The sequence below is a fragment of the Zootermopsis nevadensis genome, unplaced genomic scaffold, assembly GCF_977971745.1.
Source record: "Zootermopsis nevadensis isolate Lab colony 2312 unplaced genomic scaffold, Znev_1.0 Znev_ptg000002l, whole genome shotgun sequence".
NCBI lineage: Eukaryota > Metazoa > Arthropoda > Insecta > Blattodea > Termopsidae > Zootermopsis > Zootermopsis nevadensis.
The window spans coordinates 17,079,257-17,103,951 of record NW_028259134.1 but is presented as its reverse complement, the minus strand read 5'-3'; the positions used below and the strand labels follow the sequence as shown (position 1 = coordinate 17,103,951).

At 37.3% G+C, this 24,695-nt stretch overlaps 4 protein-coding genes across 4 annotated transcripts; all 4 read right to left on the bottom strand.

The window, feature by feature from the left end:
- Positions 1–1,464: 1,464 nt before the first annotated feature.
- Positions 1,465–4,186, bottom strand: LOC110831834 (uncharacterized). Its single transcript, XM_022068258.2, has 3 exons — positions 4,113–4,186; positions 2,865–3,189; positions 1,465–1,950 (listed from the first exon to the last, which is right to left on the bottom strand). The coding sequence occupies exons 1-3, from the start codon at positions 4,167–4,169 to the stop codon at positions 1,550–1,552; spliced, it is 783 nt and encodes a 260-aa protein (XP_021923950.1). The 5' UTR covers positions 4,170–4,186; the 3' UTR covers positions 1,465–1,549.
- A 3,093-nt stretch (positions 4,187–7,279) lies between these two features.
- Positions 7,280–10,427, bottom strand: LOC110831833 (uncharacterized). Its single transcript, XM_022068257.2, has 3 exons — positions 10,320–10,427; positions 8,868–9,219; positions 7,280–8,077 (listed from the first exon to the last, which is right to left on the bottom strand). Exons 1-3 carry the CDS (start codon positions 10,368–10,370, stop codon positions 7,683–7,685), a joined length of 798 nt encoding a protein of 265 aa, XP_021923949.1. The 5' UTR covers positions 10,371–10,427; the 3' UTR covers positions 7,280–7,682.
- Positions 10,428–13,065: 2,638 nt separating this feature from the next.
- LOC110831832 (uncharacterized) lies at positions 13,066–16,672 on the bottom strand. The gene is made up of 3 exons (XM_022068256.2): positions 16,545–16,672; positions 15,160–15,589; positions 13,066–13,575 (listed from the first exon to the last, which is right to left on the bottom strand). The coding sequence occupies exons 1-3, from the start codon at positions 16,593–16,595 to the stop codon at positions 13,196–13,198; spliced, it is 861 nt and encodes a 286-aa protein (XP_021923948.1). The 5' UTR covers positions 16,596–16,672; the 3' UTR covers positions 13,066–13,195.
- Positions 16,673–17,518: 846 nt separating this feature from the next.
- Positions 17,519–22,917, bottom strand: LOC110831836 (uncharacterized). Its single transcript, XM_022068260.2, has 3 exons — positions 22,808–22,917; positions 21,542–21,863; positions 17,519–20,736 (listed from the first exon to the last, which is right to left on the bottom strand). The coding sequence occupies exons 1-3, from the start codon at positions 22,856–22,858 to the stop codon at positions 20,351–20,353; spliced, it is 759 nt and encodes a 252-aa protein (XP_021923952.1). The 5' UTR covers positions 22,859–22,917; the 3' UTR covers positions 17,519–20,350.
- Between the last annotated feature and the right edge of the window lie 1,778 nt (positions 22,918–24,695).

Genomic DNA, 24,695 nt, shown 5'->3' with positions numbered 1-24,695 from the left:
TACATGTCTGTGCCATGTTTGCTCAGTGATCATCTTAATCAATGGCCGCTTTTAATCAAATGTAACATATGTCTCAGACGCAGGAATAATATTACCTCGAGATTTGTTAGACTGCCCGGACATATAGCGTACGCAGGGAAATCATAAGTGCACAGTTTTAGTTGGAAAATCTAAAAGGAAAAGAGCACTTTTGAGACTTGGTCATAGATGAGAGGGCAATATAAAATGAAGACGACTGCCTTCTGGGTTGTTGTGCGAGTTTTCTGTAAGTGTACAGAAGTTTCAGAGGTACTTGCTGCCTCCATTATCAGTGAGTTCGTCCCAACGATGGACAAAGAAAGTACATCTGAAACGTCGGTAAGCTTCCACCAGACTACACGGCACAATACCTCAAACGATAGTCATCTTCATACACTCAGCAGTGAAAATCTGAAAATAATCATTAAACTTATGAACGAATGGTATCTTCATGAACTTTATTTTATACGACATCAATAAATTCACGTCTTTTGGTTGAACTGCAGTAGGCAGAAAAATATGTTTAAATTTTTGCTCTGTAACACCTCATGTAATGAAAATATCTGCAGATATTCATGTAAAATATTAGTCCAGGGACTTAAATTCTTGTTAAAATTAAATTTAGCTTTGTATACACCACGTATACAAAGTACAATAAGTAATACAATGCCATTTTGTAATATGCGGTCAAACATAGACAGGCATGTCGAAATAAACAGACGTTTATCCGTTTTATTAGAAGGTCCGCAAAACGTTGACAGACATGCATGCTTTCCCACCCAATTGAGGTTCGGATCCGGCCTTCGACTTAACAGAGATTCTAGACAATTGTGAGCGTGTGGAATGAACAGTATGTCTAAGCCCGTACGTAACGCATTCAGATTCATGACAGCGTCAATAAACCTGTTAGGACGAAAATAGAAATACTGAGATTTTATTTAGTATTCAAGGAACACACTGTTTTGGGATGTAGCGCCATGTAGTCTGGTAGAAGTTTATCGGCGTTTTAGACACATTTTCTGCCTCCATCATTAGGGTTGCGATTAAATATAGGATAGTTCGATGAGTTGGTATGTTGCGTGCAGGAGACATAAGAAATGCATCCAAAAATTTTGTTGGAGAAAGCACAAAGTGAAATGATTCTTTGGAAGACCCGGAAGTAGATGGGAGGATCATATTCAAAGGATATTATGGAAATAGGCTTGGAGGGTGCAGATTTAATTAAACTGGCTCAAGATAGAGACCGGTTGATGGTTGTTGTGAACACGGCAATGAACTTTTGATCGGAGTATTTCTTCCCCAGCTAAGCGACTGGACAATTCCCAAGGAACATTCTGCTCCATGGAGGTATTTGTCCGTGCTAGTGTTTGCCAATAACCACGTAAGTAATGCAATTGTCCAGCTAATAAACGCGATCTCATTGCACATTAGTACCCTAAAATATCCAGGTTTGGGCAAAAACTCATTCTGAATCAACAAGCTATTTATTTTCTCACTACGCGTGTTTAGGATAATAACAGGGTTTTAGACTTCAGGTAGTTGTGGTGGCACTCATCTGCCCCTGAATACAGGTAATTATTTTGTTTTCAATTTCTCGCACTTTTTGAGTCCCTACTTCGAGCTGTGAATGAGAACACTTCTTCAGGTCGCTTCCCAGCGCTTCCACTAGGCGTTCACCTTCAGTAACGTAAGAAGCCAGAACCTTAGCAATCTTCATAGCTTCAGCACTGAAGGCACTGATCTCTGTCCCGATGCATGACGGGATCTTCACTATTTCTTCAACTGTTGGGATGATGGAAGGAAGGCACCCTTGAAGCTCCCTGGGGGCGTAGTTAAGCAGGTTCTTGGCAGAGCTTGCAACGCTGAACATGTTTGTAGCAAGATCTATGGCCTTTTTAATCTCTGCGGTGACACAGCCGACGATTGTGCGACCTGTCGGTGATTAACAAACAATTTTTCTGTGAGTGACAATAAATGTGACCAGTAATTTTTTTATCTAGTCCACGTGAAAATCTTCGTATGAGAGAGGTCTAAGCTGAAATTTGAGGTTTCACGATGGTTTGAAGTTGAATTATGGTATTATGAGTTATGTTATGTACTGTTGTAGATGATTAACAACGTTTCGGAGGAAAGTTTCGCTTCCATCTTCAGGAAAGGATTGAATACGGAGGCGATATGTTCTTCCAAAGTTTTGTAATCACGAAGTTGACTATATGGCGTTACCATCCAAAAGACCGCAGTTTAGCCTAAACAGATCACTATGGATTTAGCATGTTTTGTGGTTAAAGTCAACTAGGAAAGCATCTAAAAATGACTGTTGACGCATGAGCTCCATCTCGATAGGCTAGAAATTACACAAGGGAATATGAAATTATTCGATTTTATTATGGCACTGTTCTCACAAAATTTCATTTTTGGATCCTTTTGTAAGGTAGTTACTTACTACTAGCTCGTGTGTCTTATACGTTATGAATCTTAAATGCAGAACAAGCGTAAATGTGTTTCAAGATCTCAGCGTGTTATGTTATGTTATGTTACTTCAGACTTCAACGTGTGGTACATTAGAACACTACATATCAAAGGAAGTAAGAATTTTCCTGAAACACGGCCCGATCTCAGCTTCCAGGAATTCATGTTTCAGATATATGGGCTTGTTTGTTTAAAAAAAACCCTGAAATTGCAGTTCGGTCTCAACGACGTATTTTCACATGTCTGTTGTGAAATACTTTCTGCAGACGTGAACATTTTGATGGCGGGACTCTGAGACACGGAACCCTTCTATTATATATTTACTTTGTGAAAATACGAAACTACTGTTCCGGGTATGAACGTTGAGTTCACCTTACCCGTCTCTCTGACGACAGCTCTGGCCGCTTCTTCCTGTCCATATATGCAGGACGTGACGTTGGTACCGAACTGCCTCGCCTTGGACCCAGCGGTGACGATTGTGGAGGTGATGGACTCCAACAGATCCATGAGAGGTGTTTGTGAGTCCAGCACCGTGTGGTTCGCATGGAAAGTGGCTGACTCTAGCACATCCCGTGCTGACGCCATGGCGCTTTCAGCTTCTAATTCCAGATCCGAGAACGTCTTTCGGAGCGACCCCTGGGCGGCAACTATTACGCTCTTCAGCTCTGGGTCTTCTAGCTCTGGCCCCGGAGGGGACAGACCCTACATGAGTGAACAGTTCCTCTATGTATACACTTCCGGTTGAATGTGTATTGTATTTAACAATGAAGTGCCAAGTATAGTGGTCGAAGTTAAACGAAATACGACCGGCGAAAGGAACCACACTGGGGATATTTAGATGTTAATAACACATTCTATAATGTTTAAATCTCGTTTCATAGTTGAGCAATATTATCCCAAGCGTGTAGGTTGCGCATCTTTGAAAGTTAAGATGATGTCAACCTTGGAATTCTGTAGAAAGAATCGGTTGTATTTTGGAGGTTAATATTGAAAGTGCTTTTAAAGAAATAGCGTGGAAGGAACTTGACTGGGTTTAGATGGCTCGGGATAGGATCTTTTAACTGATTTTGAAAATGGTAATGAACCTTCTGATTCCGTAAAGGGGGTATTTATTGCCACCTCAGAGATTATCATGTTCTTAAGAGGAATTCCATTGTATTGGATGAGTGAGTGAGTGAGATATGGAGAAGAATGACCAATTGAAAAAGTAAGGTTTACATTTATAATATAGTATTAATTAGTCTAGTAGAATAGAACAAATGCTATGTAGACGTTTCATACTTCAAAATATAATGCTTGAAAAATGAAGTAAATTTATCAAGGAATAGTGAACGACGACATTGAATTAAAATAACTTCCTTCAACGATTAGTAATTAAGGACGTCTTGTGAGACCGTACTGCTTGACTTACTGGAAGTCCCAACTTTACACGCCATTACACTGCTAAGACATTTAAGATTTGTAAAATTAAAATTATTCCGTAAACTTAATTATATTTCTGACATTAAATAAGTCGGGAAGGAAAAAGCATTGAAGTTTAAACTAGTTATTTATCGCTATTTTCGCTGGAGCGCGTATGTTTAGTTTATTTTGTCGTATGAATTTACACAGGTGACGAAACTCACCTGAACTGCTGTGCATATCAAAGTGACTGCCATGAGCACACTTGCTACTGCGCACATCGTGCCAAATGCCCCGTTCACACTCAGACTTGTGTCTGTGTGAAGAGGGTGATGGTTTATATCAAGGACTGTTTAATGAAGTTAACCCATGTGCAGGCACGACCACTTGCAAAGGCATGATCTAGTGCGTGCGGGAATAATAACTTCGATTTAATGAATTTAAACCTTAATTCATGTGCGTAACCACAATCAGTGGGTTGACTTCCTCGTTGAAATGTTAGTTGTTATTGTTATTATTGTTGCTAAAAAACTTTTACAGAAAAGACAGAGAAGAAAGAAAGAAAGGGTGTGGCAAAGGACAAAGAAAAAACAGAGTAGGAAATATGAATATCAGACGACCACAAGCGTTGTAGTTACGTTTGAAATTGCAAAATAAGCACAAACCTTTTTTTAACCGGGTTGGGTAATTATTCTTTGTTTTCCTCATTTCAAATGAAGACCTAACAAAATAAAGAAGCCGCATAATTTCTTCCACAACTCCATCTTTTGTTAATTAAGTCAAATAATCCTCATTCAGATATTGATTTCCCAAGTGCAAAGACAATGGCTAATGCCATCTGTACTGGTAATTAGTGAGGCTTCGTATGTGTGGAAAGTGACGTCAAGAGAGATGCAAATATTTGTAAGCTAGATCATTCTCAAACACTGAGTTAATTTTCAGGCTGTAGAAAATAATGGTCAGAAGCGTGTTCATGTTAAATAGTTCGTTCTGCTTATTTGGGAAGCAAGACTGCTATCCCTGATTCTGTCCATTGAACTGATATTTATTTGTATGTTGCTTCAGTTTACAATGTTGGACATAACTCCCTCGTCTCTTGTCCATTTCTCAATGTATTTAATTTTCGTTTAACATTTCTTAAGACCTCTACTTTCCTTTAGAATCACACTTCTATCCCTAAGCTTTGCTGCACCTTAATTCACGATTTATTCCTCCTTGTACTTCGTCCCTCACCTTTTCCACTTCTCTTTATATTTGCTTAAAATTCAACTCAGCTTTCTGCAGTTTGTCATAATCTTTATTTCTAGCTGTCCTTCTAATTCGAGTTTCTGGCTTAGTACTTGTATGCAAGCCATCTCCTCAACTTCTGGTTTCCTCACGTCTCAGTATGTGGCTTCAGCCTTCTTTATTACACACAGGACATATTGCATGTTGTCAAAACGTATTTTCTAAATTCTGCACACTTTAATACTATCGGAGACACTTACTCAAAATCGTGAGGCGGAGTATTGATGGTCTGGTGGTTACTGAACTAGTACGTATGCGAATTCCTATGTAAACAAATCCTAAACTGTAGAAACTTGTCGAAACCTATTCTAAAATGTCTAAAAATGACTAAACCTCTGCGGATGTGTCGAAACCAGAGTTAACCTGTAAAGATGAGACCATGCGAGGCCCAACCTGTTTAATACTGTCCTAATCTGTAATAAATAACATGTCACCACCTGTACTAGCCTGCCCTAAAAAAAAAGATATTGAGATCCGACCCGGCCATACGCGTGGTACCTGACCCAACTACATCAACAAAACAGACATCAAGCATAATGTAATAGCATAAAGCATCCCAAAATTTCAGAATTTTTTTAGTCTTTAAAGTTTCTAAATTTTAAACATTTTATAATTTTAATGGTTCCCACAATTTTAATTTATTCAGAATATTACAAATTCTCAAAATTTTAGAGGATTTGACACTTTAAAAATTTAACAACTTGGACATTTTAAAAATTTAGTATTCATTTTTTTTAGATTTATAAATTTTAAGTTTTCTTCTACTTTTGAGACTTTAATTAATTTTGAATTTTAAATTTTTAATACATTCTAAGTGTTCGAGAATTACAATAATAGCGACGACTTGCAGAAGTACGCTACATGTCCTGACGGTTACATTTTTATGTTCCTGCGACTAGAGTGTTTGTAACCTCGAGACATGTTGTGCTATTCTCAGTAAAGCTTCCGTAATCATACGAATGTCAGATTAGAATAATTTATGGTAAATGTTTTGCTCGTGGTAATTTCTGCTCGTTAATATGTGACAGTGCCTCAGCGAAGGTGCTTCCTGTCATGCGACCCAAGATTTAGTTTGTATCTGGCACGGCACAGCGTGTTGTTGATTTCTTGAGTTTGCTGTCTGGAAGTGGTTTATGTTGACAAAATTTTCATGCTGTGTTTCAGATTGTTTAACCAGTTCGGGCCGGCAAAATCAGTGGCCATTGAAACGATCAGCAATTGCGGATTTACATGGTAAGTGCACAGCTTATTTGTTGACATTGATGCATGCAACGTGGTGATAGTGTAATGGGTGATTCATGAACGCCTCTTATACTTTAGTGAACCAGTATTGTTATCGAGGAAGGTATCCATGGAGGATAATTAAGCAACGTTTGCCTTACGTCAGGTCTTTTCTCACATTTAATGTCGCTGTCATTAAAAATTAAATGTGTTGTGCGGTACAATAGTAGAATTCTATGTTTTACCACTCGAAAGGAGTATTCCGTATGAAAATTATCATTAGTGGTGGTCAAAGATTAAGAGAGAGACTTTCAGTAAGTAAGCTAACAACGCAATTTATTGTTATTTAAGAATTTAGTATAAGAAACGATGTGAAGTTTGAAATCTCAAACAGTTCTATAATTTTGTCCAGCTTACTTAAACCGTGAACGTATTATCAGACCTTGCCAAACAAAGACAGCATATTGTGTTATGTAGAATAAACAGTGGCTTGGGAAGGGAAGGTAACACGTTCGAGCATAGGTGGAGGAATATTACGTTTTATCTAAGAGAAATGTTTTTGAAATCAATGACTGGGTTTAACTGGCTCAAAATAGTGTCCAGTTGCGTTTTCTGTTTGCTTATTGTAGCGAACATTCGAGCCCCTTAAAAGTCAATAATTTCTTTACTAGCTTATACACTAGCAGCTTTTAAATGATGAACCTGTGCAATGGAATTAGACATTTTGTTTCATAATGCCTACATTATAAAGTTGGAGTATTAAGTATACACAGAATTTAGTAGTCTGTATCGATTACTTTATTTGGTGGGTTGCGTGTATGTTTGAAGTTTGCACATATAATAAATTTTTGTGAAATTAAAGAAAGAAATTCTGTACAAAATGTAACACACAAATTATATTTATTAAATGAACGCCATTTTAAATGAACATATTATTAATATTAAATTAATACATATGAAATGTAGTAGCCCATCATATTTCAGTTTACTTTTATATATAGATCTGTATATGCTTTTCGTGCATCGCTCAGCTCAGTGGTGAATAAAGGCTTGCATAAATATCATTACAGATACATCGATTATATTGTCAAATCATGTCATATATTTCTTTATTTGAATCTTAATATATTAATGCTTGATTTGTGTGTTTTATTTGCCTTATATTGTAACGCAGTGTTGACTAGTTCCTAAAAAGAAATGAAGCATCAGTGTTGACAATCGATACGAACATCGATTATCAAATTAAATTAAGGTTCAGGGAGTGCAGGCATGTCTGCGGCCGTTGATTATGCATTATTCCCTAAAGCACAGTTGGCAAAATTGGTTATAGTGTTGCCAAATTTAATTACGAGGTCTGCCTCCGTCACTCTGGGACAACGCACTACGGCGTTCCGTGTGTTGTTGACACTTGTTTCGAAGTTCTGGATGTCAGATTGGATGTTTGAGACAATGTTGATTAATGCGCTGATAGTGTCGCCGAATTTCGCTGTAGCACACAACAAATCTGGGACGATACTCAGAACGTCGAGTGTTGAAAATCCATTCGGGAAGCACGTTGACGTCAAATTATTGAAGGTCTCGGAACCCAAAGTAATACCTCTTGCACTCTGAGCTATGAGGTCTACCGCCGGGCTAATTATCGCATTAACTTGACTGACAACGCAGCCGACGACGCCATCAACTGAAATAATAACCACATTACGAAATTATGAACTTGTCAGACTATTGAAATATTTTCTTTTATTCAGTTTGGGAACATCTATCATTCGGGTCCTATCTAGATATTAAAAGTTAAAATATAAAAACTTATAATATTTCCTGTTCTTTGTGTAGCTTTATCTTTCACTCTAATGTAAGAATTTAGATTAAGGGCTTTTGGAAACAAGTTGTTGAAAATTATATTTTGTCCTAAGAAAGATTAATTAACAAGGTGGAGAAACGTACACAAAGAAACGTTTCAAAATTTGTTCTTTTCACATAAGAGATAATTAGAGTAATTAATAATAAACAGAAATAAAATAGGCGAGACATGTAGCAAGCATAAGAATAAGAAAAAATCTCACAAAATTTACGGGGGGAAATCTGGAGGCAAAAGGCCACTTGGAGACCTTGACATGGATGGAAGGACAGTATTAAAATTAAGGATGATTTGAGGTTTTTAAGGCTGAGTTCGAAGATGGCTGTCTTCTGGATTGCAGCACCATGCAGTCTGGTAGAAGTTCACCATCTTCCGCGGTGTCACCATGATGATGGAGGCAACAAGAACCCCTGAAACGATGATGAACTTCTACCAAACGTGACCGGTTCTGCAACCCAGAAGACAGCCAACTTGGTATCAAAATTAAGTTTAAATGCAATAGGCTATGAGGTGATGGACTGGATTAGAATATTTGAACGCATTTCCAGCGGAGGGATTTTGTGAACACGGTGATGAGGTTTTGTGATCTGTTGATCAGTTAGAAAGCAGTTACCGGTTGCAGCGGCGTCTGCAATAGCCGTCTTAATTCCTTGGCCCCCACATTCGGCAACGTGTACTGCAGGTCCAATTGGACTGTTGCGCACAGCAGTTTCTATTTTGGTTATTGTTGCATTCAAGAGGGACCCGATCTCTGCTTTCGCCGACTCCACAACCGATCCTGCCAAGGACTCCAGTGCGTTCTTGGAATTCTCTACCGTCAATATTGCGTTTTTGCCCGCTTCAATCACTCCCGAAGTCACATTAACGATGAAGTCTTTAAAATTTGCGATGCTCCCGATTGGGTCCAAGAAATTAATTTGGGGGAAGCCGATGTCTCGTCGATCATGAGCTGAAACATTCTGAGTCTGTAAAGAGGAATTTCGTGATTACATTTCATTATGACTCTTTCAAAAAGTTTAGATGATGGGATGACTATGTAGCAGGCAAAATGTTAACTGGAAACTTCCGATGGAGGAGACAGATAGAATGCTTGGGAAACATGGGTTAGGTTTCGGTGGTTGCATTATGATTCAGATTATACGTTTCGTGACTGTAAGTCTATCAGTAGATTATTTATTGCTTATTCAAAGATGATTATTACGAAATGGTTCTTAGATGTGTTCTCATTTACACAATAATTTTGTTATAATAGTTTGTTTTGGTAAACAGATTTTTAATCAAGAATTTACCTTGTAACACATTATGCTTATTTAAATAAACTACGTTTTGGCCATTTTGAAGATTTTTGCACTTTAATGTGGGTTATTCCAATAAGTACTTAGTTAAATCTGTCTACTTTTAACACTGACTAAAGCATTTTCCGACTTCAATTACGCGATTAAAAGGTATGGGAATATCGGCTATATAATTCCCATGTGTACAGCAAGTGATTGTTTTTTATAGTCTGTCTTCTGGCTTTATGTGTAAATATTCTATCTATTATTCTCTATTTACACCAATTGCTGGTATAGGTAAACGCAAGACTTCCCTGACTTCATTCTTCATCTCTCTTGAACGCATGCATAACACGGCTTAGAATATTTGTATTTATGCGGGTTAAAAATAGAAATATAGTGCCCAAGTACATCACCACGTTCTAAAAATTTAGAGCCTAGATAATTTATTTTCAATAACATATTAGCAATCTTGACATGTAAAATTTCTCTTTATTTGGAGTTAAATTGCAGGTAGATTTATTATTATTCATGTGTTCAGCGAAACATTCCTTCATCGTTTGACAGACATATACACGAGTCTACTGCATGTTTTATTATTGTTCGTAGATAACATTATTTCGTTATTTTAATAGTTAATTTTAGCATTATTGATAATTTATATTCGCTTCATTATAAAAATGTATCGAAGTGTTCTTCATAAATTTCCGAAGCGAGAAACAGAAAGTATGATAAAGTACTCCTCAAAGCAACAATTGAAACATGAGATGCATATTTAAGACGGTACTCACATGCAACACGCACAGCGCCATAAGCACTACGCAAACGAATTTTGTCGCCATGGCCAGTAATGTCTGTGGAATGAAGCGAGAACTTCCAGTGAATTCCACATACGAACACCTATATATACATCAATTAATGTATGCTCGCACACGCCTCACAGTCTGTGCAAATACCATGACAAACTGCCTAATTGCCTCTGTCTGTGTGATCAAGTTGTTGTTCACGTGTTTAGGGGCCATGGCTACCTGACTAAAGGCAGGGTTCTATTCTCAGCACTGATGTTCAAGTTTTTTTTCTTACCTCCGAGCTGCATCCACTGGGATTACAGATCCTTTCCTGTTCCGATGAAGATGGCCGAAATGTGAAGCTAACAGAATTTTTGTGTAGCATTTTGGGTTCTTACTGAGGCCGTCTTCATACTCGCCACCGTGGGAATCTGAAATGTCACCTCTTAACGCAGTTTCTTTGTATGAACAATGTTCTGCATGTTAGATTATATTTTCTGTACTTCATCGGCACCCCCAATTCATTAACAAGACAGCGAGTGATTTTAAGATTTTTTAATATATCACAATGAGAACTTCTTAAAAATAATGTAATATTATTTACAGTAAGTTTAACTTATTTGGTTGAGGCGTAATGTGGGTATGAGTTAATTTTGTAACTTTAAAATTTTCCTGCTTGAAGCAGCTGTCGCATCGTAACGAGTCCAAAGTTTTGTTTCTGCTTGTATTGAAGAAATAAATGAACTGCCGCTTAAATCAGTGTACTTTAATAGACATCCGCTGTATCTGTACAGGACATTCTGAACCGAAAAGCGTTTCATAACACTCGCTCACAAATTGTGTTAATATCTGTCAGTAACACGCCGAGCAGACCTATTGTGTCATTTCATCTAATTATGCTGATGTTCCTTTGTTACTTTGTTGCTATCTTGATTTCCACATTTATCTTCTACACGGCGCAACAGCACAGAAGACAGCCATCTTCAGACTCAACGCCGTGAAAACCTTAAATCCTCCTTCTTTCACGTTACGTTGTCAGAGAGTAGCCGCTTTTAAACTTAATATGAGAAATAAATTTGAAGAACGAGGCGTAGACGACCGGGTGATATTGTGTGTCTTAGAGAAATCGGGTGGAAGGATGTGCACTGGATTCATCTTTCCCAGGGTAGGGGCAAGTGGTTTGCTCTTGTGACCACGATACTGGGCTTTCAGATGCCATGAAACACGGGGAATTTCTTAATTAGCCAAACGACTACTAGTTACTTAAGAAGAATCCTAAGTTTAATTTTGTTTTCCAATCTCAAAATTCATTACTCATTTAAAAAAATATGGTAGTCATTTATGTTTCCTATATACTCGTAAGCATATTGCATGAGTTATTCATTATAACAAAGAAGTCTGATGAAATATATTAACAAAGTCTGTCCACACAGGCAACTTCATAATAACGCACCATTCTGTATGCAGTAAAATAATTAATTCTGTTTCAGTGTGCTGTAACTTGGAAAAAGTTAGAGAACAAACACTCCATAAATATTTGTCATGCTTTTTGTTTACACAAAATAGTCCCTAAAGTATTTCGCCTGTTCTCATTGTGTCTAAGGATTATTAATTAAAACACTTCATTAATTAGTGTATGTAGTATGCAAACTGTGTAAATAAGTGACAGCAATATTGCCTTACTAGCGTAGTAATTAACGCGCAAGCCTGCGTACAACACTGAGACATAATACATGTTGGCGTCTGATGAATAACAAACACCGAATAAGAATTATGCAAGCGTTCAAGGTTTGACATTTGGGAGGAAAATTAAATCCCGTCATAGAGAATTTTATTGCTTAAAAAGGATCGACCTTTATGATTTGAAAATATTAGCGGTTACCTTTCGTCAAGGCATTGTCACATGTTCATACAGTTCACTGACAACGACGACGACCTCCTGGTTTAAAGGTAAAACGGCGTAGAGAAGTGGCACGGACTGCGGATTTGTGATTTAAAAATGACGGTGATTTGGTGGGAAATTTATAAAGAACACGACGTTACCCTGCATTACAATGTTAACAGATTTTGACACAGAATTTAAACTTACAAATTTCAGACGCCTAGTTACGTCACAGCTGCAACAACCACCATAATCACTTAATTCAAGGCTCGGCATGTTTTTGTTCTGTTTCCATAATGCATTGTGCTTATAAAAATTGCGTTTCTCTCCAAGTACTTTTAACATACAATAATTAAAGACATGCACTGAACGGCAATAATTTTGTTGTTCCACGTCACCAGCTCGCGTGTCGAAAGACCAAAATTGCGAATGAATGAGCGAACGAGTTTGTATTATAATCCTTTCATATATCAGTCCAGGTCCAGCCACCATTTTGTTTAAAAGACTCTTCAGAAATAATTCTCATTGCCAGTCACAACTAACTCAACTGGGCAGAACCTTCCTTGAGACGGCAATAGTCAAATCAGTCAGCCAAAAATGTCCTGTCGCTTATGTAACTCGAAGGTTCATTGCTTTGTTCACTAGAGTCCAATACTATATCCTGCCCTGAACAAATTATATCAAACTCAGCCCTCACATCCAATTTATTTAAGATCCATTTTAATATCATCCTTCCCATGATGCCTGTGTCTCCAAAGTGATCCCCTTCTTTGAGGTAGTGCTGCTGTCACAAGAAGTTAAAGTGGCTGTGAGGATCGTGGAAGGGAAATGGACTGCTATTGGTAGCAAATAGATTAACATTTAAAGTATGATAGTAAAGAATGACATGTTTATAAAGACCATTTCTTTCTGGTGCTGTACAATTTCGAGCATTTTACATTCAGAACATCCTGTGTTTCTCCGCCATCAGCACCAGGGACTCCCGTCTTCTTACGTCTTATGCAGCCGATGAGGTGTAGTCTTTAACGCACTTAGAAATTTCGTTAATAAGTTGATCAACGTCTGCCGCCGTCGTCTTTACATCGGCAGCGCAAGCTTCCACTTCCTGTTTTGCTTGAGGTGCCAACTGGATGATCTCTGGCACATCCTTGGTGATGATGGAGATGTCTTTGGCTACGTCGTCGGATACGGAGACTATTTCTGCGACGTAGCAGGCGAGCGCGGTAACCCAGCTAACGCCAGCTGGCGCACAAGTGGACGCGACATCTGCTGCTTTGGCGCCCAAGTCTGCCACTCTCTGGACTGTCTCAGTCACGTCTTTAACGAAGGGGACGACTTTCTCCTGTACACCTGCGACGCAACTCTGCACCTTGGGTTCTGTGTAAAGATAAAGAAGTGAAAATACAGTGCCAATGTTCAATTACCTTTTGATAATTCAGGCACAGAGAATATCTTAACCGTGTGTGATTACGAGAAGAGGTAATATGAATGTTATAGTTTGTCACGCTATTGGAAGATGCAATTAAGTAACTGCTACGTTCAGCTAACCAATAAATCTTTGTCTTGTATCGAACCTGAAGGTTTATTACTATGTTCACACGAGCCCATCCCTGGTCACTAACCTCAGATATATAAATCAAATCCATACGTTCTACCCGCGTTTCTTTGAGATCAACTTTAGTATTATCCTCCGACTTACACCCAGGTTAACATTTTGCAACACGTAGGATTTGAGGTTTTCACGGCGGTGAGTTTGAAGATGACTGTCTTCTGGGTTGTTGCACCGTGTAGTCTGGTAGAAATTTACCGACCTTTCAGAGGTCCATGCTACCTTCATCATCAGGGCGATGAAATAAGTCGTGTGAGCTGAAACAGCTATTTCCACTCGCACGGCTTATTATATCTTCATTTTGTAATATGCTGGTATTTTTAATGTGAGAAGTTGGTAGTTACCCTCAAAAAATCCCAAAATGGAGGACTATATCTTTTCGGCTGTCCACGACTTCTGTTCAATAGACCTATATTAGCAGCTATCTACCATATCTTGAGACCGTATCCTGCTATAATTGTAATCTGTTACTAGAAGATAATATACATTGAAAGCCTTCAGCGTGTTCTGTTACCCTGAATTAAGATATAGTGAACGTTATCTTGGTTTTTTATTTAAAGGTACGTAAGATATTGTGATTCCTGTAATTGTATTTTATCCTATTTATGTACCTAATCATGCTCCCTATTCTGAGTAAATATTGAAAGACTGTTGTATTCCTAGTCTTATCATAAACGAAAATATAATTAATGTTTAGCATATCATCTTCTGAAGAAATGTCACAACTTAAAGTACTTGAAAAAACGAAAATATTTTAATCATTTAGCGTTACTTAAATTGTGGATGAAAAATGTGCGTGATAAGTTTTGATATTTACTCAGCATTTTAATAGATAACAAAACTATTGACTGGCTGGTTTATTAGTTAAGTAACGCAAGAAGAAAACACTTATCAGTAACAGGATTAAGAATTTGAACATAACTTACGCCGAAGTGAGCAGTCGTTCCCTAACCTGAGTTAGAGAATTTGTCACACCTTTACCCCTAAGATTCTTTTAAAAAAAATTCACGTTCTGTCGGTTTCTCTATTGCCATTTCCTTTCACCAAGGAAGAATGACTTTTGATTTTTAAGTGTTACCCGGTAAATATTTAACTAAATGCAAGAGAAATAATCGCTGGATAGGTGTAGTAATGGTACTATCTGTTTAACGGTGGATGTGTATACGCAGTAAATGAATCTGACGGCTGGAGCGTCTACTTTAACCATGTTTGCTGGGCTAACACGGCTAATATAGCCTCTGGAATATGAAGATCGTTGAAGTATATGTACTCTGGAATACTAATTCCCATTCTTGTTCTTTTCTAGACCTACTATACACACAGGAAAATTGACTAATATCCGTGTATCTTACCAGTTGCATTGATGACTGACTTAATTTTGTCCTGATTGGAGTTGGCACACGTTAGAGCTCCCTGCCCAAGATTCTTTAGCTGCTCTAGATAAGAAGAGACCTTCTCTTCAGCTTCCTGTTTCAGGTTAGAAAGGTCCTGCTTCGCTTTGTCGACGACTTCTTTCGCTTTGTCGGCTATCTCTTTTGCTACGCTATGGACTTTATCCAACGCTTCTTGAGCGGCGTTCTTGGCGTCGCTCAGAGTATTATGAATTTTATCTACAGCGTCCTGAAAAGCAGCCTTTGCCTTATTCTCAGCAGCATCAGCTGCTGCCTTTACAGCATCCGTAATTTTATCTGCTTCTTCCTTTACTGCATTTCCAGCATTTTCCAGTTTTGACTTCACATCGTCCCAAATGCTACGTTGTCGTAGACTAGAAGCACTCAAACCCTGTAATTAAAAGTAAAAGTAAAGTTTCTACTGTGGCCGGTCTTCACGCCTTGTGGAGCTCTCGAGATGTCGACACTAGCTGTAGCTCAGTGATTAGCTTCACGCTCAGGCAGTTTTACTCCACAGTATGAGTTGCATCTGTGCACTGAGTGTACATAACGCATAATGAGGCACGCCATGGTTACCATAGAAACTTAATACTATAAACTGTATGTAATTTTTAAATAGTGACAAGTACGTTCAGGAAATGTTAATGTACTATACAGATTTAATGAGAGTTTCGATGCAGCTGGATTCTTTATCGGTCCTGGTACCGACTTCATGTACAGTCTAATTTTCTAGTAAAAATAAATCAGGTCGGTGTTATATATTCCTCACTGGCTGTTCAAGCTTTATTATTATGAAGTACATTTTTACGTGGCCCCTCTATTTTATCTCTCCGTACTTCGGATGTGGTTTAGAACAGTGGTATTCAACCTGGGGTACGCGTACCCCCGGGGGTACGCGAAGACATCTTAGGGGGTACGTGAAATTTTAAAAAAAATTATGATAAACACTGAATAATAAGTAATGTAATTTATTTAATTTATTTTAGATGTAGATTATATACTATGTATAACTTGAATTATACACCAACAACTTTGGCGGTAAAAAGTTGAAGAGAAATTATATCTGGGGGTACGCGAACAAAAAAGGTTGAATACCATTGTTTTAGAAGACTAATCGCCCGTATTCTGACTATGAATTATAAATTTAAACGTTTGTTCAAGAAAGTGGCCAAGGCCTTTCTTTTCGTTCTGTATCAGTTTATCCGAACTGACAGCTGAGACTTGATAACCCGGCTTTGAGCCAAGATTCGAACCAAGAACCTGAGACTAGGAAGCAGAAGAGACGACGACAACTACTGTAAAAAATAAAATAAAATAATTTATACGCAATGGAGATTAATACCAACCTGTATTGCTACAAACGCAACAAGTGCGAAAAAGACGATTTTGGCAGCCATGACACACCGTATCGATATCTGTGTCCTGAAGCTACGACGGAGGCTTTGTGTATCATCTCATATCTCCACAGGTTTATATTGGACCCACAGACAATTAAAGAATGTTCTTTTGTCCCAAGCAAGCTGTGCAAACATATTATTTTCAATTAATGAAACATCTTAAATAAAGCCTTGAAACGTATGTACATACACAAATGTATGTCTATCATAACAGTTGTGAAATATTGGGGAGATGTGACAAATTATTTCAGTGGATTTGAAAAATGGTTTCAGTTTGTTTGTGAACTCTGTATAATTTCAATGAGCGTGAACACGTGTGTGAGAGTATCTCCAATGGCGTACGTTCTTACAATATCATCATCATCATCATCACCACCACCATATTTCTTTATATAGTTAGACGATGTAAGGTTTCATCTTTTACATCGTTAATTGTACTTTAACTGGGAGTGCAGATAGTATCCTCTTGAATGTTGGTTCGGGATTTTCTTTTGGGAACTTGTAGTCAACCTTTCTTTAGGTGGAAATAATTTTTCATATTCGTGGATTTTCCCTTAAAAGTTTCCATTGTCATTTATTCTAAAATTTCTTAATTTCGTATGTGTTCGAGAAAGGCGTTCTATACATTTTAATTACATCTCTGCCGCTCATAGTCTGTTCTTGTTACGTCGTATCGACAGAACTTGACATTCCTGAAAACAGTCTGGATGTTTAAGTTGCAGTGTTCGTGCTGATTGAAGTAGATTACGATTTTGATAACTGAGATCCGGTAGGTCGATGCTTTTGGTATGACAATTAACATAAATATATAGGATTTGAGGTTACTGTCTCCTGGGTTACTGCGCCGTGCAGCCTGGTAAATTTCCACCAACGTTTCAGAGGTCATACTGCCACCGTCATTAGGGCGATGAATAATTCATGTATTGTATTGCTACAATATATATTTTATCAGATATCTGATGTATTACAATTGTGCAAATATAAAAATATTTCACATTTAAACACAAAATTGATGCAATATTATGTAACGCTATCAAGAAATCCGTTACGTGAAAATAACTGTTTTGTGTTTCTATTGTTTATGAGGTCAGTTTGTTTAGTTTAAGGTAGGCACATTTCAAGAGATGTAAATGCGTTTTATTATATACTTAATTCGAGTCTATGATCGAAGGTGCAGCGTTAATTTCGGCGCACGTTACAGGTTAATCCGCACTGTGACGCAAATCTACTGAATAGCCGGGAACGTCTGATGAAACCGATAAACGTAGTTCTAAGAAGTCGGCTATATCTGCGTATTTTCAGGGTTCATATAATGATAAACAGAGTAGCCCACTCCACAACACCACCAGAGAATTATTTTAAGTTGATGATTTAAAAGACAGGACTAAGAGACGTTGAGGAACCTATAGGATATTACGTAAAGTGGCAGGTAAGTAATCGTTTGAGAATGGTTTTAAATAAATTTATCGATATATTTAGTCCGACAAAAGTAACAGCAACGCACGCGAGGTTTCAGGTTTCCTCGGCGGTGAGGACGATGTTGTTGTTCTGGGTTTTGGCGCCGTTTAGAAGCCAACGTCTCCTCTTTCAAGGCGCCGAAACTCATAGCAACAACATAATAGTCGTCATGATTTGAATTTATTTCACATAATCTGGTTTTAATTTAAATCAGTACAGTATAAAGTTTAAATGCGTCATGTTTGAGTTTTATAATTAAAATATATAATGAAGGCGCAGTATTGTAACATCGTAGTAAGGATGAATAGCGCAAATTTTAAATTTTAAATTTTAACATCTGTAAATAAAGTTTGTGTATAGACCTGAATTATATTATATATTTTAACAGTACAGTATATTTCGTCACACTTTTAAATAGTTTTCTGGAATTTATTGGATTGTATTAGGTTTAAGGAAGTAATGTTTTTGTTTGACATTAGATGTTTTCTCTGTTTCTTGCTTAAAACATTATTCGGTCTTAGGTGCAGTTTCTGTGTGTGATGTTTCTTCTAAGGAATCTTGAAGGAAGAGACAATTCATAAGTTACGATAACGTCATTAAGAAGTTAAAAGTTTCTTCTACTGTGTTTACGTTATTGACCGTTTAGGGTATAATAGCTCTGCTAGTTTTTTAAACAGATTCCTCAATTGAAATGTCTCAGAATTGATTCTCTGTTCTTGAAATATTGCAGGCTTAGTATGGTTGAGGCAGCTAGTGACAAATACATACAGTAGGCACTATCAGTTATACTAATTAAAAATTCCGCTTTGACCCTTGTTACTGCAACAAGAAATAATACAATTTTAAAATCTGTTTTAGAACTATTCAAAAGTATTGAGTCTCTAACTCCAAGTGCCACTTTCTTTGTAAGATATTTCTAATTATGCTGTACACAGCGTATTTCACAATATCTGTTATTTTATCATCATATTCCTTTAGTACACTACATAATCATCACAAGTAGGCTCCATAAGCACATGACGTACTTGTGGGTGGTGTGTAAAGTAATGTAAATCAGTGACTTTGTGATCTATGTGTCGCCTTGAGAGCAGCCAAGAAGTATCTTAAACATACGAGCAGAAAACGAACAGAAAGTATTTTGTAAGAATAAAAATATGGCACCACGAATATACCATATAGTCGTTTTGAGGAACCAAATTCGAAACTGGAAATGTGAATTTTATCACCGTTAGCTGCATTATTTTTAATAGTATCGAGCAATCTTTTCGTGTTATCTTTGATAACACTATTTGAACTTTTAGGCCTATACAACTTCATATAAGGATGTAGCCAACTTTCTCAGAATTGTAGAGTCAAAAAGAGAAATGAAATATAAATAGATATGGAAGATATTTTTTGGGCAGTTTTTAAGTACTAACTGTATGCAAGTATTTTAATCCTATAAGTCCATTCTTTTGTGTATAATATTATTATTTATTTTGTTTACCACCTGATTCAAACCTATTTGCGAATGTAATCAAGCGAAGGGATTAGTTATTTATCTCAATAAACCCCACATATTTCGCGTACATAGGCAAAGCCGTGATACAGATTTAAACTATTAAATTTATAAAGCTTTGTAATAATTTGACTTTTCTATTTTAAATTGTAATGCTTGAAGTTTTAGATTGGTAAAATTGTAAAATTTCTGTCATAGTGTCTCTTTCTTTGTCACTGTGGTTGCTGTAATTTAAACATGTTTCGTTTTATATATGGTTTGGAAAGAATGACAAATGTGCCTAGAAACGCTAATAATGGTAGGACGTACCGAAAATCTTATGTCAGGTTAAGTGTAGGCCTGTTACATATCGGAGTAGACACCGCTGATAAATATGCCATGAATACTGACACTTGGACACGCTGCTGCATAAAGCTTATCTATAAATCTGCTATGTTACACATTTTCTGTCAGTCCATTACGTGGTGAAGTCAACAACAGAAAATGTGTCCACAAATTAGCAGTCATATCTATTAGTTTCCAATACTTAAAGAGAACCACGTGAAGGTAACCATTTAAGGTTGAAACATGTAGTGGATTCACAATAAACACAAGAATCATTGTGTAGATGGAATGTCAACCTAACATACCGTTATATTTTACGTTGTATTTTTTTCATGCGTTTTAAAATTACGTGACAGTGACCTATTTGTATTGTCGTCTGTTACGAAATACATGTACTTTTGAAACGACACGAAATTCGAACGCCTGTGAGTGCGAAGTCTACTAGAATGTTCCAAATTGGTCGACAAAAGATATTTTAAGGCGAAAAGTTTTGTTTCTTTTCGGATACACATTGCCGAACTTCCTCCACAAGGTTCCCCACACTTTCTACTGTAGCCCGTAGGTCAGCACCACATTGTTGCAATTGTGTTTGGAAATTGCTGTTTTCTTGCTCGTATTTACGGAACTCGGTCTTGACCTTTGCTGCAACTTTAGATACGACATTAAACACTGGGCCAATAACCCTGGTTAAACATCCAGGGAGAGCGATGGGGTTGGCTGCGTTTGACGTCACGCAGTCGGTAATGCTGGGGTACGACTGAACGGCCACATTCTGTATTTCGGTGACTGTCTGCGAGATGTTGATGGCTAGTGGCTGGATTTGCTCCACGAGTCCCAGACCACAAGCTTCTGCTTCTTTCTCTGTAAGGAACGGAAGATGTAATTGAGTAACACAATGAAAGCCTGGTGGAATATTCACAGCACTGCAGAGTACGACTAAATAAACTGTCTTGCAAATGAATAGAAGGCTAAAGATTTTTCTGAATTTTTTGGGGGGTTTCCTTAGTGAGAGCAGGCGAATGCTTGGTCAGTACTATTAAGTAGGCCACGACCTCCTAACATCTGCGGTGGAGACGGTGTCGTAACCTAAGAATCAAGTCAATCAGAAATTACCCAGTCTAAATCCATAACTGAAAACGGCTACCTACACGAACGCTTTTTAATTATCTTATTATTATATTTATTTGTAGTTTATTTAAAGACGCTTTTTTCAGTAGCTCAGATTGTATAGCGTAGAATGAGATGATTGTAATGGATTGTAAAGGATCTGGAAGGAAGTTGTCGTGGCCTAATTTAAGGCACTATCACGATATTTGCGTGAAGGGACTGAGAAAAACCCTCCAGTGTGGATAACCTGTCTCCGGACCTAATTTTCTTCTGTCTATAGATAAATTGTTTAAGAGTTTATTAAAATAATTCATGACCGTCTCCTCAGCAGGCTGTTTGTAATTCGAAACTGTTCCACCATATCTCATTCCACCGTCAATAATTGTTACAGTATTTTAAAATATAAAGTAATCGTACATAATTATTGAAAAGTTTCTAATTCGACGCTACACTACCTCAGCAATTTTTGCGTCATAAGTTAACAAAACAAAGATAATTATCATGTTATATCTCTCTATATGGTAACATCTGTTGATGGAGCGTCGTTAGGAACATTTACCTGCTACGCGTATAATGTCCAGTACGTTTCCCTTCTCGGTTATAACGCAGTTGGCTATGTTTTCTCCGATATCCTGAAGGCGCGGTTGAAGTTTTCCGATAAGATTCCTCAAGTTCTGGAAGACGCTGGAGGTGTTGAGGAGGTAAACGCCAGTTCTGTTGTTCACATCCTTCAGCAGAGCTTCGACAATTTCGGCTGCATTTCTAACGGTGCCCGAGAATGGGTCGAAATATCTATCGATAAGTGGAAGCGCCTTACTGAGGAGACTGTGCAGAAGATCTGAACCGACATCCCGGCTTTGTCGATCATTTGCCTCCAGGTACTACAACAGAAGTTAATAAAATTGTTAGAATACGGAGAAGAAACTAAATAATACACGAATTTATTTTGCAACAATCTGGCTACAGAACCCAAAGTTTCAACATCGTTAACACCATGGTCACTAGACCCATTCTTAGAATTATTCAATGAAGTTTACATCTTAATTGATTGACTGCTAACTCCACAGTACGCTGTAGCCTTGAGCTGTTGAAATATAAAAAAAAATCCTTCTTTTTTATAACGAGGCGTTTTATCAATGTATTTATAAAAGCCTTACTGAATCTGATATAGGGACGTTTTAACGTAGATCACAGTCTAAGTTACGGACAGACAGACGTACTAACTTTGTAGTTGAATATTTCTGTACGAATTAAAATGTGGCCAGCCTTCTGCAAATTTCTCAGCTTTTGTGAAGGTTCGTCACTATGTTCATATACTGAATCCAAATATAAGGCAGTTCAGTCAACTTTACATTTTCGTAACCCTTTTATCTGATATCCATTTTAGTACTGTTCCTCTGAAGGTAAATTTTAATGTTCTTCCGGTATTCTTTGACACGATTTTCAATGTGTTTTTTAAAGTCAAAATTTTATATGCATATTTTGTATTTCCCCTCCCAACTCCATCTTCAGTCCTCTATAGCGTCTCTCTTTCGACGTCAATTAAGCAATAGTACTGATTAGATTTTAGAAATTTCAGAAGTCGTAAGTATAATTATGGATTTTCAGTACACAGCAGTTTACCTACCTTCTAATTTAAATGTCTGTATATAATAAATAATATTAATTTAGTAATGCACAAAATCTTTCTGTTTAATTAATCGATTTTAACTTATATCATGATTCAGTGAAAGTAATACAACTTAGAATTTTAAAATATTTTAGTGAGCGGACTTCCGTTACTGCAGCAAAAGCGAAAGTGTGTTGTTTCAACTTTTACACGTACCTGCACTGTGCTGAACACGAGTAATACCGCGAATGCGATTTTGGGAGACATTGCTACGTCCTTGCCAGCACTTTGCCTTCGACTACAGTCGTTAACAGTAGTTTTATATACATACTTCACTATGAGTTGTGACTTGGCCCGTGCGAAACAAACTGAATAAATACAGGTGTACAGAAGTTAGGATTGCTCATAGTGTCTTACCACAAGTACAGGGATGTGTTTGAAAAAAAGAAGAAGGAGAAGAAAATCTGATCAAAATAAAATAAAAGGTTTCACTAGGCCTGTCAGTCTTTATTTCAACTATTAGAAGCAATAAAATAATAAATTATGAGTTAGAAATTTAACAGATTAAAATAAATATATTTTATCGATATATCTCATAATCTAATTATCTCCTTGATGTAAAGTCTTCCTAGAAAGTTAATGAACATCTTAAAAAAAAAGTTGACAGTGGAACCACTGTTCCGGAGAATCTGACCTAAATACGTATCTGTAATGTAATGTAATGTAATGAAATAATTCTTATATAAGATAAGTAGTTTTGATATTCTAAAACGTTTTTACCAGCACAAAATTGTCTAGTCTACGACGAACTTCATCTACAAACGATTCACAGATCAGCTCTTTCCGCAATAACGAAAGCGGATTGCTGACGGCATTAATGAAAGACAACTGTCGAGTAAACAAATGACATAACAATTAGGTAACATAACAATGCACGAAGGAGTTCATATAAAAGCTGACCATTGTTGTCGGTCCATATTTACATATGAATCGTTCACATTTTCGTTACGCCTTTTTGCCGAATGATCCTTCCGTATAGACATATTTACGTCAAAAATGCCTTTTTATCATTGCGATGGATGAAACTGTGTTTCTATGGAAACGGATCTCTAACTGCCTTATTGTCCACCCCCTTCCCCCAGATGGTACAGGAGAGAGTATGAAACAGCGGTGGAATTATATTAACAGGGTAAAACCGAAGGGCTCAGAGGAAAATCTATCCCAGTGTAACTTTATCGACTATAAATCCTACATGGACTGCCATGGGCGCGAACCCAAGCCTCCGTTATAAGAATCCGGCCCTTATAAGAAATTACTTAGTCTTCTAAGTGAAGATAAGGGATATTCTTTGCTCGCAGAAGCCTTCTTTGCGACCTAATTCTGAACTTTAACTTATTTTCCCCACCTTCACACGAAATTTATGTAAAGCCCAAATTTAATACCGTTTCAAGTATGCAGAGGACTCTATCGTAAACTGTTTCCTTGACGTTTTCTGACTAAAATTGTGTATGTATTTTATCCTTCCCTCCCTTCCATCCTTCTTGATTCTGTCTTCAGGCTTTCTGGCCTGTTTTAATTCAGAAATAAGTTCTGAAATTATGAATCCACTTACACATTTCGTGAGACTTCCTGAATGGGGATCGGCTTTTGTAATGCCTGTAGCTGCACTGAGAAGCATAACATAGAAAACTGCAAACATACCTTCACGCCTAAACCCTCAGTTCTGGTGTCCAGCGACTCAAACCCATGACTTAAACCACGCAGCCACTGATCTTAGTCTTGTTCATTTGAGATGAAATTTGTTCTCTTCTGAATTGTTAAAGGAGCCAACAACAACAATTTCGCATCTAGGCTACAAAATACAAAAGTCAGGATGCGAATATTCGTGAATAATTGTAAGAAACCAAAATTTTATTCAAAAATAAATAGGAGATTAAATCCACGGAATGCTTGTTACCGTGGTGACCAATCACCTGAAGACAAGAGCATAGTCAACTCCCGAAACGCCATGAATATCAAATATATCTCAGGAAATGGACAATGCAGAGCGTAGTATTTGTGTGAAACATCGTGAACCAGTTAATTTTACGTCAATGCCTTTCAG